Genomic DNA, 12224 nt, shown 5'->3' with positions numbered 1-12224 from the left:
CCAATGGGCACAGCGTCTCCCCTCGACCACATCTGCGGGCCCTCGCCGACGTTCGAGGACCCCTCCGAGCCCTCCCCTCGGCCCGGGGTCCCGCAGCGGGGACGCGAGGCCGGCACTCACAGCCCGCGGCCCCGGGGACCGAGCCCTCCCGACTTCCCCTCGGCCGCCCGCGAATCGCGAGTCGGGCAGGTGGGAGGCACCTGCGCCCGCGGCCCGGGGACCCCGCCAGGGGCGGCGCGGGCGGACCGGGGCGTCCCAGCTCCGAGCCCGGCACCCCGGCCGGCGCAGGCCCGGTGGCCGCCTCGCCTCGGGCCGCGCGAGCCCTCGAGGTGGCCCCGCGCGGCCGGCCCGGGCCCGGAGCTTGCAAACTCCGCGGCCCGCCCCCGGCGCCGCCACTCACCGAAGAAGCCCTGCACAATCCCGAGCGGGTGGCTGAGCCAGTCCTCCCCGCAAGGCATCTCGCCGAGTGGCCGCCGCGACCGGCGGCGGCGATCCGCGGGGCGAGCGCGTCCGGGCGGCCGGCGCCCCTTCTCCGCCTCCTCCTCTCAGGGGTTCGGCCGCTCCTCGCCGCGCCCTCCCACGCAGGGCGAGCCGCGCCGCACGGCCGCCCGACCCACCCGCGCCTTCGGGAGCTGCGGCGGCGGCGGCCGCGGGCGCGGAGCTGCTGGCTGTGGGCAGGCGCGGCGCACGAGCCCCCAGCCTCCACTTCGCACAATGGCGGGAAATAGGCGCCGCCGACCGCGCTGCCTGCGACCTGGGTGGAGCTCGCGCGGGGAGGGGCGGCGGGAGCGCGCGGCGCGGCCCCGCGGCGGGGAGGAGGGGCGGCGGGCTCGCCGGGGGCGGGGCGCGCGGCCGCCATCTTGGAGACGGGCAGACGGCCGGGCGGCGCCACCCCGGGCAGGCTGACAGCGCCGCGCCTTGGGGTCGCGCGCCGCGGGCGGGTTGCTGCTGTTTGTCGTCCTGTGCAAGCGTGAACTGGAAAACTCTTGCAGGCCTGTTCACTAACTACTAGTGAGAGTCCTTGCGCCGCTCGAGGCCGCAACAGCCCAAAGCACAAACTCAGAGAGAACTCAGAGACGGCCCTGGGCAATAGGGTGGGTGAGGCAGCCTTTGGTGCCCGCCTTCCTCCTCTTGGTGCTTTTTTTTTTTTGCTGTGGCAACTCTTTTTTTCTGGTCCCTTGCCGGAAGCCCTATGCCGTGATTTTCTCCCAGCTGGATAAGGTCTTAGCCCGCTGAGGGAGGTAAACATTTAGTTCAGGGGGCCTTTTAAACACCCCAAATTCCATTTGCTATCGTCTCAGGCACTGTGGAGGAGCGGGTTCCTAATTGAGGGGCTCACCGCCGGCCCCGCCCTTCGCCCCTGAGGGCGAGAACACTCTAGTCTGGGTCGGCCTAGAATCTAGAAACTGCCCGGGAGCTGCGGCAAGGTACCTCCAGAAAATGTGTATCTAGATACCCTCAGAGAATGAAGATGGTAGGCGACAGCACAGATAAATAATTAGATCTGTAGCAACCTAAAAACCAAACCCATTGCCGTGGAGTCAATTCTGACTCACAGCGACCCTAGAGTACAGAATACAGCTGCCCTATAGAGTTTCCAAGGAGCTCCTCGTGGATTTGAACTGCCAACCTTTTGGTGAGCATCTGTAGCACTTAACCACTACCAGAGTTTCCTATAGCAACCTAACGGCCCTAAATTCTGGTGAGGGAATGGGAGAATATCCAATTTCGATGGTGAAACGTGTTTCCCTGGGGCCTAAAATGTACCTAAGAGAACTCCAGTCTTATCGGATCCGTCTACTCCACTGAAGAAAGGGTGTGTTAACAGAAGGCAGATGATTTGAAAGGAGCCTAGAAAGTGGGGAGCTGAAGGACAGGAACTGAACCCAGATTTCAATTCCTTCTTAGCAGTCTGTATTTCTCATTACGAACTAATTAACTGGCACACTGGATTGTGCATCTGGCTTTTGGGAGTTTGAGTGAACAGAAAAAATTGAGTTTCAGATCCATGGAGACCTAACCAGGACGCTACTATCATTCATTCATTCATTCATTAGGAAAAAGGGCTGCCAAGTTGTGGCTGTAATATGCAAAAATGTCTGACATGAAACTGCCTGCTTTTGAATTATTATAATTTTAGATTTGCTTTGTTTAAAATGCTGCTTGATACCAATTAAGCAGTGGCTAGAAACACTTCAGCTTTTGGTTTTTCCATCTGTGGAGGATTTAATGACTTGCAATAAAACAACTGCTCAGATTTGATTTAAAAGGACACTGTGATCTTTCTGAGGAATCTCTCCCTGGGTGGTATACATGGTTAACATGCTCCACTGCTAACCACAAAGGATGGAGGTAACAGTTTACCCAGAGGTGCCTAGGAAGAAAGGCCTGGCTAGCTACTTGTGAAAAAACCAGCCGTTGCAAACCCTGTGGAGCACAGTTCTACTCTGACACAAATGGGGTTGTCACAAGTTGGGGTTGACTAGATGGCAACTGGTTTTGTGATCCTTCCAAAATGTAATTATTTTGTAATGCAAATAAGTTCACCCTTTAGATTTTTTGTGATGAGACATTTTGATACTAATAATAAGGATTTGGAAAAATGTAAAAGGCTACAGGAAGGTCTACAGAATACATCTCTATGTCAAGATTTTTTTTTTTTTAAATCCCACCACCAGCAACAACACTTTCATCTCACCTGAAGGGTTTATTATTTTTAAAAAGGACATTGTGTTGTTGTTAGTTGCTGTTGGGTTGATGGCGACTCATGGCAACCCCATGTGTGCAGAGTAGAACTGAGCTCCATAGGGTGTTCAAGGCTGTGACATCTTACAAGCAGATCGCCAGGCCTGCCTTCTGAGACGCCGCTGGGTGGGTTTGAATCATCAACCTTTTGGCTAGTAGTTGAATGCTTAGCCATTTGAGCCACCTAGGGACCTTGCGAGGATATTAGGCCATGCCATCTATAAGTAGGAAACCCTGGTGGCAGTGGTTAAGTGGAACAGTGGTTAACTAAAATGTTGGCAGTTCGAATACACCAGGTGCTCCTTGAAAACCCTGTGGGGCAGTTCTACTCTGTCCTGCTGGGTCACTATGAGTCAGAATTGACAGCAATGGATTTGGTTTTTGATTTTTATCTGTAAGTAAGAGCCCTGGTGGCGCTATGGTTAAGCGTTCAAAATGTCAGCAGTTTGAATCCACCAACTGCTCCCTGGAAACCCTGTGGGGCAGTTCTACTCTCTCCTGGCAATGAGCTCATTCGGTTTTCATCCATAAGTAATTACTGAGGGCATTGGAGGTACTGGGGTAAAAAAAGGAGATACCATCTGTCTTAGGCTGAGTTCTCCAGAGCAGCAAAACCATTTGTTATGGATTGAATTGTGTCCCCCCAAAATGTGTGTCAACATGACTAGGCCATGATTCTCAGTATTGTGTGATTGTCCACCGTTTTATCATCTGATGTGATTTCACTATGTGTTGTAAATCCTACCACTACGATGTTAATGAGGTGGGAATAGCAGCAGTTATGTTAATGAGGCAGGACTCTATCTACGAGATTAGATTGTGTCTTAAGCCAACCTCTTTTGAGATATAAAAGTGAGAAGCAAGCAGAGAGACTGGGGACCACATACTACCAAGAAACAAGAGACAAGAGCGTTCTTTGGACCCGGGGTCCCTCCACAGAGAAGCTCCTCAGCTGGGGAAGGTTAATGACAAGGATTTTCCCCCGGAGCCAACAGAGAGAGAAATTCTTCCCCAGGAGCTGTAACCCTGAATTTGGACCTCTACCCTCAAAGACTGTGAGAGAATAAATTTCTCTTTTTAAAGCCATCCACTTGTGATATTTCTATTATAGCAACACTAGATAATTAAGATATCAGTGAAGCATATCTATCTATCAATCTATCATCTATCTGTCTATCTAACTAGCTGCCGTCGAGTCAGCTGTGACTCATAGCATTCCTATAGGACAGAGTAGAACTGCCTCATAGAGTTTGGTTAGCTGACCTTTTGGTTAGCAGCCAAACTCTTAACCAGTGGGCCACTAGGGTTCATATATATATATATATATATATATATATATATATATATATACATATAGGCCCTGGTGGCACTGTGGTTAGGCGTTCGGCTACTAACCAAAAGATCGGCAGTTCAAATCCACCAGCTGCTCCTTGGAAACTCTATGGGGCAGTTCTACTCTGTCCTATAGGGTTGCTATGAGTTGGAATTGACTCAATGGCTACAGGTTTGGTTTTGTTACACATATATAATATACATATGTATGTATATATAGAGAGATTTGTATCAAGAAAATGGCTCACGTGGTTATAGAGACTGGAAAGTCCCAAGTTCGTGGGTCAGGCCAGAGGCTTCTCCTGATTCACGTAACTGCAGGGGCTGATGAGCACAAGATCGGCAGGTAAGCTGCTAGCTCAAGTTCCAAGAACCAGAAGCCAGATGGAGGATTCAGAGCAAGCAAAAGCCCACAAGCATTGCAGAAAGCCCATATATATTGGATGCAAGCCACACTCCCAAGGAAACTCCCTTTAAACTGATTGGCTGTTCACAGCAGATCTCATCATGGAGGTGATCACATTATATCAGTTCTCATGGAGGTGTTTACATCATTACATAGCTGCCAAACTACATCATAACTGCCAAACCATTGAGAATCATGGCCCAGCCAAGTTGACATAAAACCTTAATCATCACAGTCCACCCCTTGCCAGCTTGGCACCTGTACACAACTTGGCACCTGTACAATCTCTAAATAAAGACAATTATAGTGTCATACTTACACCTAACATGATACAACTAACACAGTATAACCAAAAACTCACTAGCCGTGTTTGCATCCTGCATTTTATAAGTGAAGAAAATAAACATATTTGATGCACACATACAAGGCAGAAATGCTCATAACAATCACAGTCCTTGGTTCTGCAACTGATCACGTGGTCATAGCTCCTATTTAGAACTACCTTCTTCCACCACCCATTCCCATTCCGTATTCCCTTTACCCTTAGCAAGCACCTAAGCTGGGTGTGGTTCTTTGTCTGGTGGGGTGACCCAAACCTTCATTTCTGAAGGGTTTGGGCCATTAGTAGTGATGTTAGAATTGGGTTACTGTCATTTTCCATTGACTTTAATCGCAGGGCTTGGTAGTACTAAGAGAAGCCCTAAAGGATCTCCTGAATTCCAGACGTATTCTTCTTTACCTCCATTATGTATTATTAATCTGATTTCTTCTTGGTAATTGGGCTCCATCACATCAGCCAATATGTATCTCCCTTCTTTGCCTGTTGATCCAGAGGCATAAGGAACCCAAAGTAGCTGGGTGGTATTCTTAGCTTCCAGTTCAATGGAATCAGTGTTGTGTCTCCTGGTGGGAGCAGTCCTCCCTTTGGAACTAAGACCTCTAGTCCTGCAGAGCATAGGATCATAGGGACAGGAAGCAAAAGTTTTACAAGTGGGCCCTTAGGGGTAATAGTGAGTGGTGCCACTCCCATTTCCACCCCTTGATTCCTGGACCCATGAATCCTGGCTATTGGAGAAAGGGCACCATATATTGGAGGCTGGTTTAGAGCATATACAGCCTCCTGGAAAACATTGCCCCAACCCTACAAGGTATTGCCACCTAGCTGGCACTGTAATTGTATCTGAGAAGGCCATCCCATCATTCTATCAAGCCAGCTACTTCAGGATGTTGGGGAAACATGGTAAGATCAGTGAATTCCATGAGCATGGGCCCATTGCCTCACTTCAGTTGCTGTGAAGTGAGCACCTTGATCCGAGGTGATGCTGTATAGGATACCATGATGGTGGATAACGCATCCTGTAAGTTCATGGATGATAGTTTTGGCAGAAACATTACACTCAGGGAAGGCAAATCAATATCCAGAGTAAGTGTGTATTCTAGTAAGAACAGAACGTTGCCCTTTCCATGATGGAAGCAATCCAAGGTAATCAACCTACCACTAGGTTGCTGGCTGATCACCTTGAGAAATCGTGCCATATTGGGGACTCAGTGTTGGTCTCTGCTGCTAAAAGGTTGGGCATTCACCTGTAGCCAAGTCAGCCTTGGTGAGTGGAAATCCATGTTGCTGAGTCCATTCATAACCTCCATCCCTGCCACCACAGCCACTTAGTTCATGAGCCCATTGGGCTATGATGGGAGTGGCTTGGGAACAGGATGACTGGTTTCCACAGAACATGTCATCCTATCCACTTGATTGTTAAAATTCTTCTCTGCTGAGGTCACCCTTTGGTAAGCATTCACATGAGACACAAATATCTTCTTTGTCCCATTCAGAGAGGTCCATCCACATACTTCTTCCCCATACATCCTTGTCACCAATTTTCCAAACGTTCCTTCCAAGTCTCTGACCATCCAGCCAAACCATTGGCCACAACCCATGAATCAGTATACGATTGCACATCTAGCCATTTCTTCTTCTAAGCAAAGTGAACAACCAGGTGCACTGCTTGACGTTCTGCCCGTTGGGAGGATCTCCCTTCGCCCTGTCCTTCAGGGAGGTCCCAGAGAGGAACTGTAGTGTGGCCACTGTCCACCTTCCAGTGGTGTCTGCATATCACGCAGAACCATCTGTAAGTCAACTGATCATAAGGAACTCCCCATGAAGCCATAGGAGCCGACTGGAAGATGGAAGATAATGTGCCAGGAGTGGAGACCATGGGCATTTGGACATTTGAGGAAAAGTACTTCAGGTGTGAAGATTACGAAAACCTGGCATGTTGTTGAGTTAGGGGTAGGAGAGGTAGGTAGGGGCCAGACCATGAAGGTCTTAAGAGTTACGCAAAGAGCTTTAGCTTTTATAAGTGCGATGGAAAACCATTGAAGAATTTTGAGCAGGAGAATGATGTGATTTGATTTACATTATAAAAAGATCACTCTGGCAGAGATAGAGCAATTCTTCCCAACTATTCTCATATTAGAAAATTACAGTAATTATAGAGCTCTTTGGAGATAGACATGTATTCTAGAATGAGACTGGTGTTGCCATAATAAGGACAATATAAGATGTGCTCCTAGTTCATTGATTTAATATTATTTTCTTACTTTCAGTACACAAATTAGAAATATTCAGAACACTAGGTGGTTATTTTTTTTTTTCTATGTCTTGTAAAATTCTATGGTATCTCTGAACGTTATACAATATGGTAGTTTACACATATACAACTGTGGTCAATAAATACGGGCCAGAACTATAGTAACTGTAAGGAACCCTGGTGGCATGGTGGTTAAGTGCTCGGCTGCTAACCAAAAGCCTGGTGGTGTGAACCCATTAGAGGCTCTGTGGGAGAGAGTTGTGGCTATCTGCTTCTGTGAAGACCACAGCCTCGGACACCCTATGGGGACAGTTCTACTCTGTCCTAGAGAGTTGCTGTGAGTTGGAACTGACTCGACAGCAACAGGTTTATAGTAAGTATGTTTCAGTTATTGCTGCTTAATGAACTACCCCAAAATCACAAACATTTATTATCTCAAGGTTTCTGTGGGTTAGGAATCTAGGCACAGCTTATCTGTGTACCTCTGGCTCAAGGTCTTGCATAAGAATGCGTTCAAACTATCTGCAAGGACTGTGATCTCTTCTGAAGACTCTATTGGGGCAAACAGGGTCTGATTCCAAGCTCATTCGTGTGGTTGTTGGCAAGCTTCAGACCCTGCCACAAAGGCCTGTCTATAGCCATTGTGCTGGGTACTCACACCTCTCAATCCGATAACTCATGTCCTTCATTTCTGGGAATTAAAAAATTGTTTTTTGTTTTTCCTTTGGTAAGTTCCTTCCTTACATTTTTTCTGTTCTTTATTCTTAGGAGGACTCTTATTATCCAGATATTGTATTTCTTTGCCTGGTACTCTAGTTTTTCTATTATTTTTCTCTCTTCCAGTTTTTATCTTTTGGAAACTCTGGTGGCGTAGTGGTTAAGAGCTACAGCTGCTCACCAAAAGGTCGGCAGTTCAAATCCACCAGTGCTCCTCAGAGACTCTATGAGGCAGTTCTGCTCTGTCCTATAGGGTCACGATGAGTTGGAATTGACTCAATGGCAACGGGTTTGGTTTGGTTTTCCATCTTTTTGGAAAATTTCTTCCCTATATTTGTCTCCTAACTCTTCTACTGATACTTAAGTCTTTCTTTTTTGTTCCCTGAATATTATTGTTCCCTGAATTTTTTTTTTTTTGGTTTAATAGCACACTGATCGTGTTTCTTGGTTGTAAATTTTTATTCCTCTGAGGATACTATCGATAGTTTTTTTTAAAAAAATTAATTTTCTTCCTGCGTGGGTTCTATTTCTTCTAACTTGCCATTTCCTGTTCCTTTTGTCTTGCTTTGGTCTTTCATCTTAAAGGCCTTTCTCAGCTATGTGGTAATCCTTGGTTGCTCATATTTGAAGTCTATGAAGACTAAAATGACGGGAACTCAGAGCGTATAAGCAGGGCTTGTTTATTATGAACTTTATTATGGAGTCATTTGGCTGAGCCATTCTTATTGGGAAACCCTGATTTCAATATCTCTAGGTGTTTTGTTCCCATTCTACAGGGAAGTGTCTTCCAATCTCCTGCCCAGAGTTTGAAGACCTAGCTGCTAGTGTTCTTGGAGCCAAATGGGGAAATCAGGCTGAGGATTGGGGAAGAGATTGTTCCATTATTCAGTAAGTACATACTTAGTTAATCTTACATCTGTTTTACCCTCTCCAGAAGGAAGAAAAAAAAAGCCTAGTATTATTCCAAGGAGGTGGATAGTCAGTAGTCCAGTTACACAGAGTTGAGGAGAGGACCCGATTCCTTCTTAAACAGACTTTCAACCAATTCTCCTAAGTATTGAAAATCTCTCTGCAGATTCATTGCTACTTCTAGAAGGGCCTGATGCCATCAGGTCATAAGCCTATGGTGTAGATGGCTATGAGTGGAAATTGACTCAACAGCAATTTTTTTTTTTTTTTTTTCGGTATGGTGCAGATCAAGTTGCCTTTGGACTTACCCCACTTCTGGTTTGCTAAATTATCTACAACGTGTCTATCTTTTTTGTGGCTTCCAAAATCTTGTTGCTATCTAATCCTCTCCCATTCTCCTCATCCTTATGGGTTTATGCTTTTAAAAAAGAAATCCATATTTGTGCTTTCAGCATGGTGTCAAGAGGAAGCAATGAAGATTCATCTGTTCAATCTGACATCTTTCCCCAGAAGTTACTCCTGTTTTTTTATTCCTACTGCAAGCACTCCAATTTGAACTATCATCATTGCTCACTTGGTCCACTGCAACAGCTGGCCAACTGCTCTTCCTACGTATAGGCTTGCTCTTTTCTTAACCATTTTATCACACTGAAGTCAGCATGAACTTTCTACAGAACAAATATTATTTCCTCTTTAAAAAAGAAACCCAAACCCATTGCCATCGAGTTGATTCTGACTCATAGAGACCCTATACAATAGAGTAGAACTGCCTGCCCCATAAGGTTTCCAAGGCTGTAATCTTTGCAGATGCAGACTGCCATACCTTCCTCCTGCGATTATTTCTCTACCCTCCCTTAAATCCTTTATTGGTTCCCTATTGCTCTTAACCTATAAGACCCTGCACCATCCGGCCCTTGTCTACTTTTCATCCATATCTCCCAACTTTTTCTCAAAAGCTTATTTGTCTCCAGCCGTTACTATACCTCTGTTTCTCTTGAAATCCAAATATGGTGTCTCAGAACAACCCTGCATACTGTTCCTTTATCTGAAATGGTCTCTTACCTCTTCCTATAACCCCACCCCGCTAAGTTTTTCCAGTTAACTTCAACTCTTTATCTTTGAGGTCTCAATTTCAATTTTTCCTCTTCAGGAAAGGCTTTCATGTCATCCCAGACTAGGTAGGTTCTTTGTTGATGGTCTGATTGTTCAGAATATTTGCTACTTCACCCTATGGAAGGGTTATACCTCCCTCCCCTCACGATGTATTTCATGTAACACACTTTGGGAAATTCTACAGTATAACACTCACCACACATTTGTTTATACATGCTTAGTTGTCTGTCTTCCCAACTAGACTGTAAGCTCCAGGAAGGAAGTGTCTCGCTCTTACACATCATTGTATCCTGTGTGTTTAGCACATTGCTCCCCACCCCCCAAAAAAGCATGCTAGTTACAGAATTAATGAATAAAGTTAGGTTCTATATAGATGCAAACAGCTTGGGGGGGGGGGTTGGGGCCAGAGCCAGGAAAGTCTCATTATTTCAAGGTTTCTCTTGGGGGTCTCTTTTGAGCTTCTTCCCCCCATATTCCAAGAAGCTGAAAGACTGCTTATCTGTTATTAATAGCTCTATCTACTCTGTCCTATAGGGTCGCTGTGAGTCGCAGCCGACTCAACAGCAATGGGTTAATCTCTAAATATGTGAAAGATAACAATTAGATCCAAGTTATTCACAATCCACTTTGGATTGAATTATCCAAACTACTGTGTAGATTTATATACAAAAAAATTTATACACAAAGCTATTTAAAAAGTCACACCCTCCCCCTAAATTTCAACCACCTGGTTTCTCTTTTAAACAATTTTTCTCTCCCTATGGCTTAAAAGGAAACCGTGCTGGTGTAGTGGTTAAGGGCTATGGCTGCTAACTAAAAGGTCGGCAGTTTGAATCCGACAGGCGCTCCTTGGAAACTCTATGGGGCAGTTTTACTCTGTCCTACAGGGTCGCTGAGTTGGAATCGACTCCACGGCAGTGGGTTTGGTTTTACGGCTTAAAAACTTCTAAACCTTTACAGTTTCTATTTCTGGGCGAGGTACATGTGGGTGCAAGAGTGGGTGAGTTGGCTCGTAGTTTGTTGCGAATTGCCAACAATCCTCCCTCTTCCTCTGCCATCAGAGGGCTGGCAGCAATCTGCCACCCGCGGCATTCCGCCCTTTCTTCAAAACCTTTGCCAGTTGAACACTCCCGTTAGTACAGGAAGCCCAGCGCGTCCCTGGCAATCCGTGACTTCCAGTTCGTGCACTGATTCAGTACGGGCAAAGCTCACTCTCCCACGCTCCTGCCCTGGCCCCGGCCCTGGCCCTACAGCTCCACCCTGCTTCGGCAGTCGTGCAGCGTGTCACGTGCAAGATTCGGGCGTGAAGGCCGCGCCGCCATGTTGATCTCTGGCGGCGCCCGCTAGGTGAAGGAGGAGGGCCGCTGACCAGCCGCCGGGATTTCCGGCGCCCGTGCGCAAGTGCGGAAGTGAGTCGGCCCCGAGTGTGACTGGTTTCCGGTTGGCGGTGGGCACCGGCTACACGGCGACGTGTAACGGACGGTGGGCCGCAACCATGGCAGAAAGGAAACCTAACGGTGGCGGTGGTGGCTCCTCCACCTCCTCGTCGGGCACCAACTTACTCTTCTCCTCCTCAGCTACGGAGTTCAGCTTCAACGTGCCCTTCATCCCAGTCACCCAAGCTGCAGCTTCCCCGGCTTCCCTGCTCTTGCCAGGAGGTAGTAAAGGGAGGGGAGGATCCCCTGGGACGAGTGTGTGTGTGTGTGGTGGAGGGGAAGGAAGGAGGGCGTGGAGTGACGAGGAAGGAACCCTCTCTCGTTTCCGACTTGTCCAGAGTTCGCATTCCACAGATCTTTTTTGGATACGGTAAAAATGGCATGGCGCAGTGGTCGAGAGCTTGGTAGTTCAAATCCACCAGCCTCTACTTAGAAACCCTATGGGACAGTTCTACTCTGTCTTACCGGGTCGCAATAAGTCGAAATCAAGGGGTTTTGGTTAACAGGTTGCAATTCAGGTTCAGGAATGCTCAGGGTACAATTCTATCAGGACAGCCTCTGCTCAGCCGTACCCACAGGCATGCCCCTCTCGGCCCCTTGGCCTCTGCTGTGCTCAGGCAAGTCTTACAAAGCTCTTTTAGCTCTGTTGATAAGTGCCCGGAAGCACCCTACTCTGCCACGAAGCCTCCTGCCCTGAGGCAGTCAGCTCCCTTGCTCAGTGGGATGAGCCCGCAAACCTCCTGCCAGTCTCCTGGTTCTGCTGCTCCTGCTGCCACTGTTTCTGTGCTGCTGGTTCTCACAGTCTTGCCATTCGGTGCTACAGCTCTCTGTCTCTGTCTCCTGGGTCTAAGAACATCTCAGTGCAGGGATCCTAGGTTCAAAGGGCGCACTCTGCTCCGGCCTCTTCGTGGTAGTAAGGTACCCTCTCTGCTCTGGGAAAGGCTCTCTTTTAAGCCTAGTGGGATGGCAAAACGG

General features: G+C 47.6%; 2 protein-coding genes across 4 annotated transcripts in view; one reads left to right on the top strand and one right to left on the bottom strand.

Annotated features, from left to right (window-relative positions):
* The window catches only part of MCMBP (minichromosome maintenance complex binding protein), a 32535-nt gene extending 32004 nt beyond the window's left edge, over positions 1–531 (bottom strand). The window contains exon 1 of the mRNA XM_064269242.1: positions 401–531. Within this exon, the coding sequence (XP_064125312.1) occupies positions 401–458 (58 nt within the window). The 5' untranslated portion in view covers positions 459–531. The remainder of the gene's footprint in view (positions 1–400) is intronic.
* A 10699-nt stretch (positions 532–11230) lies between these two features.
* The window catches only part of SEC23IP (SEC23 interacting protein), a 47578-nt gene continuing 46584 nt past the window's right edge, over positions 11231–12224 (top strand). For 2 of the 3 annotated variants that reach the window (XR_002784213.2, XM_010601216.3), the window contains exon 1: positions 11232–11471. Coding sequence is in view for 2 of the 3 variants with exons in the window: in XM_010601216.3 (XP_010599518.1) it covers positions 11309–11471 (163 nt within the window). In the remaining variant the exon portion in view is untranslated. Of the gene's footprint in view, positions 11472–12224 lie in introns of all 3 variants that reach the window. The other variant, XM_010601219.3, reaches the window with a different exon arrangement.

Source organism: Loxodonta africana, chromosome 16 (assembly GCF_030014295.1).
Source record: "Loxodonta africana isolate mLoxAfr1 chromosome 16, mLoxAfr1.hap2, whole genome shotgun sequence".
NCBI classification, from domain to species: Eukaryota; Metazoa; Chordata; class Mammalia; order Proboscidea; family Elephantidae; genus Loxodonta; species Loxodonta africana.
Note: the sequence above shows the minus strand (reverse complement) of the source record. Positions and strands in the feature narration are given on the sequence as shown.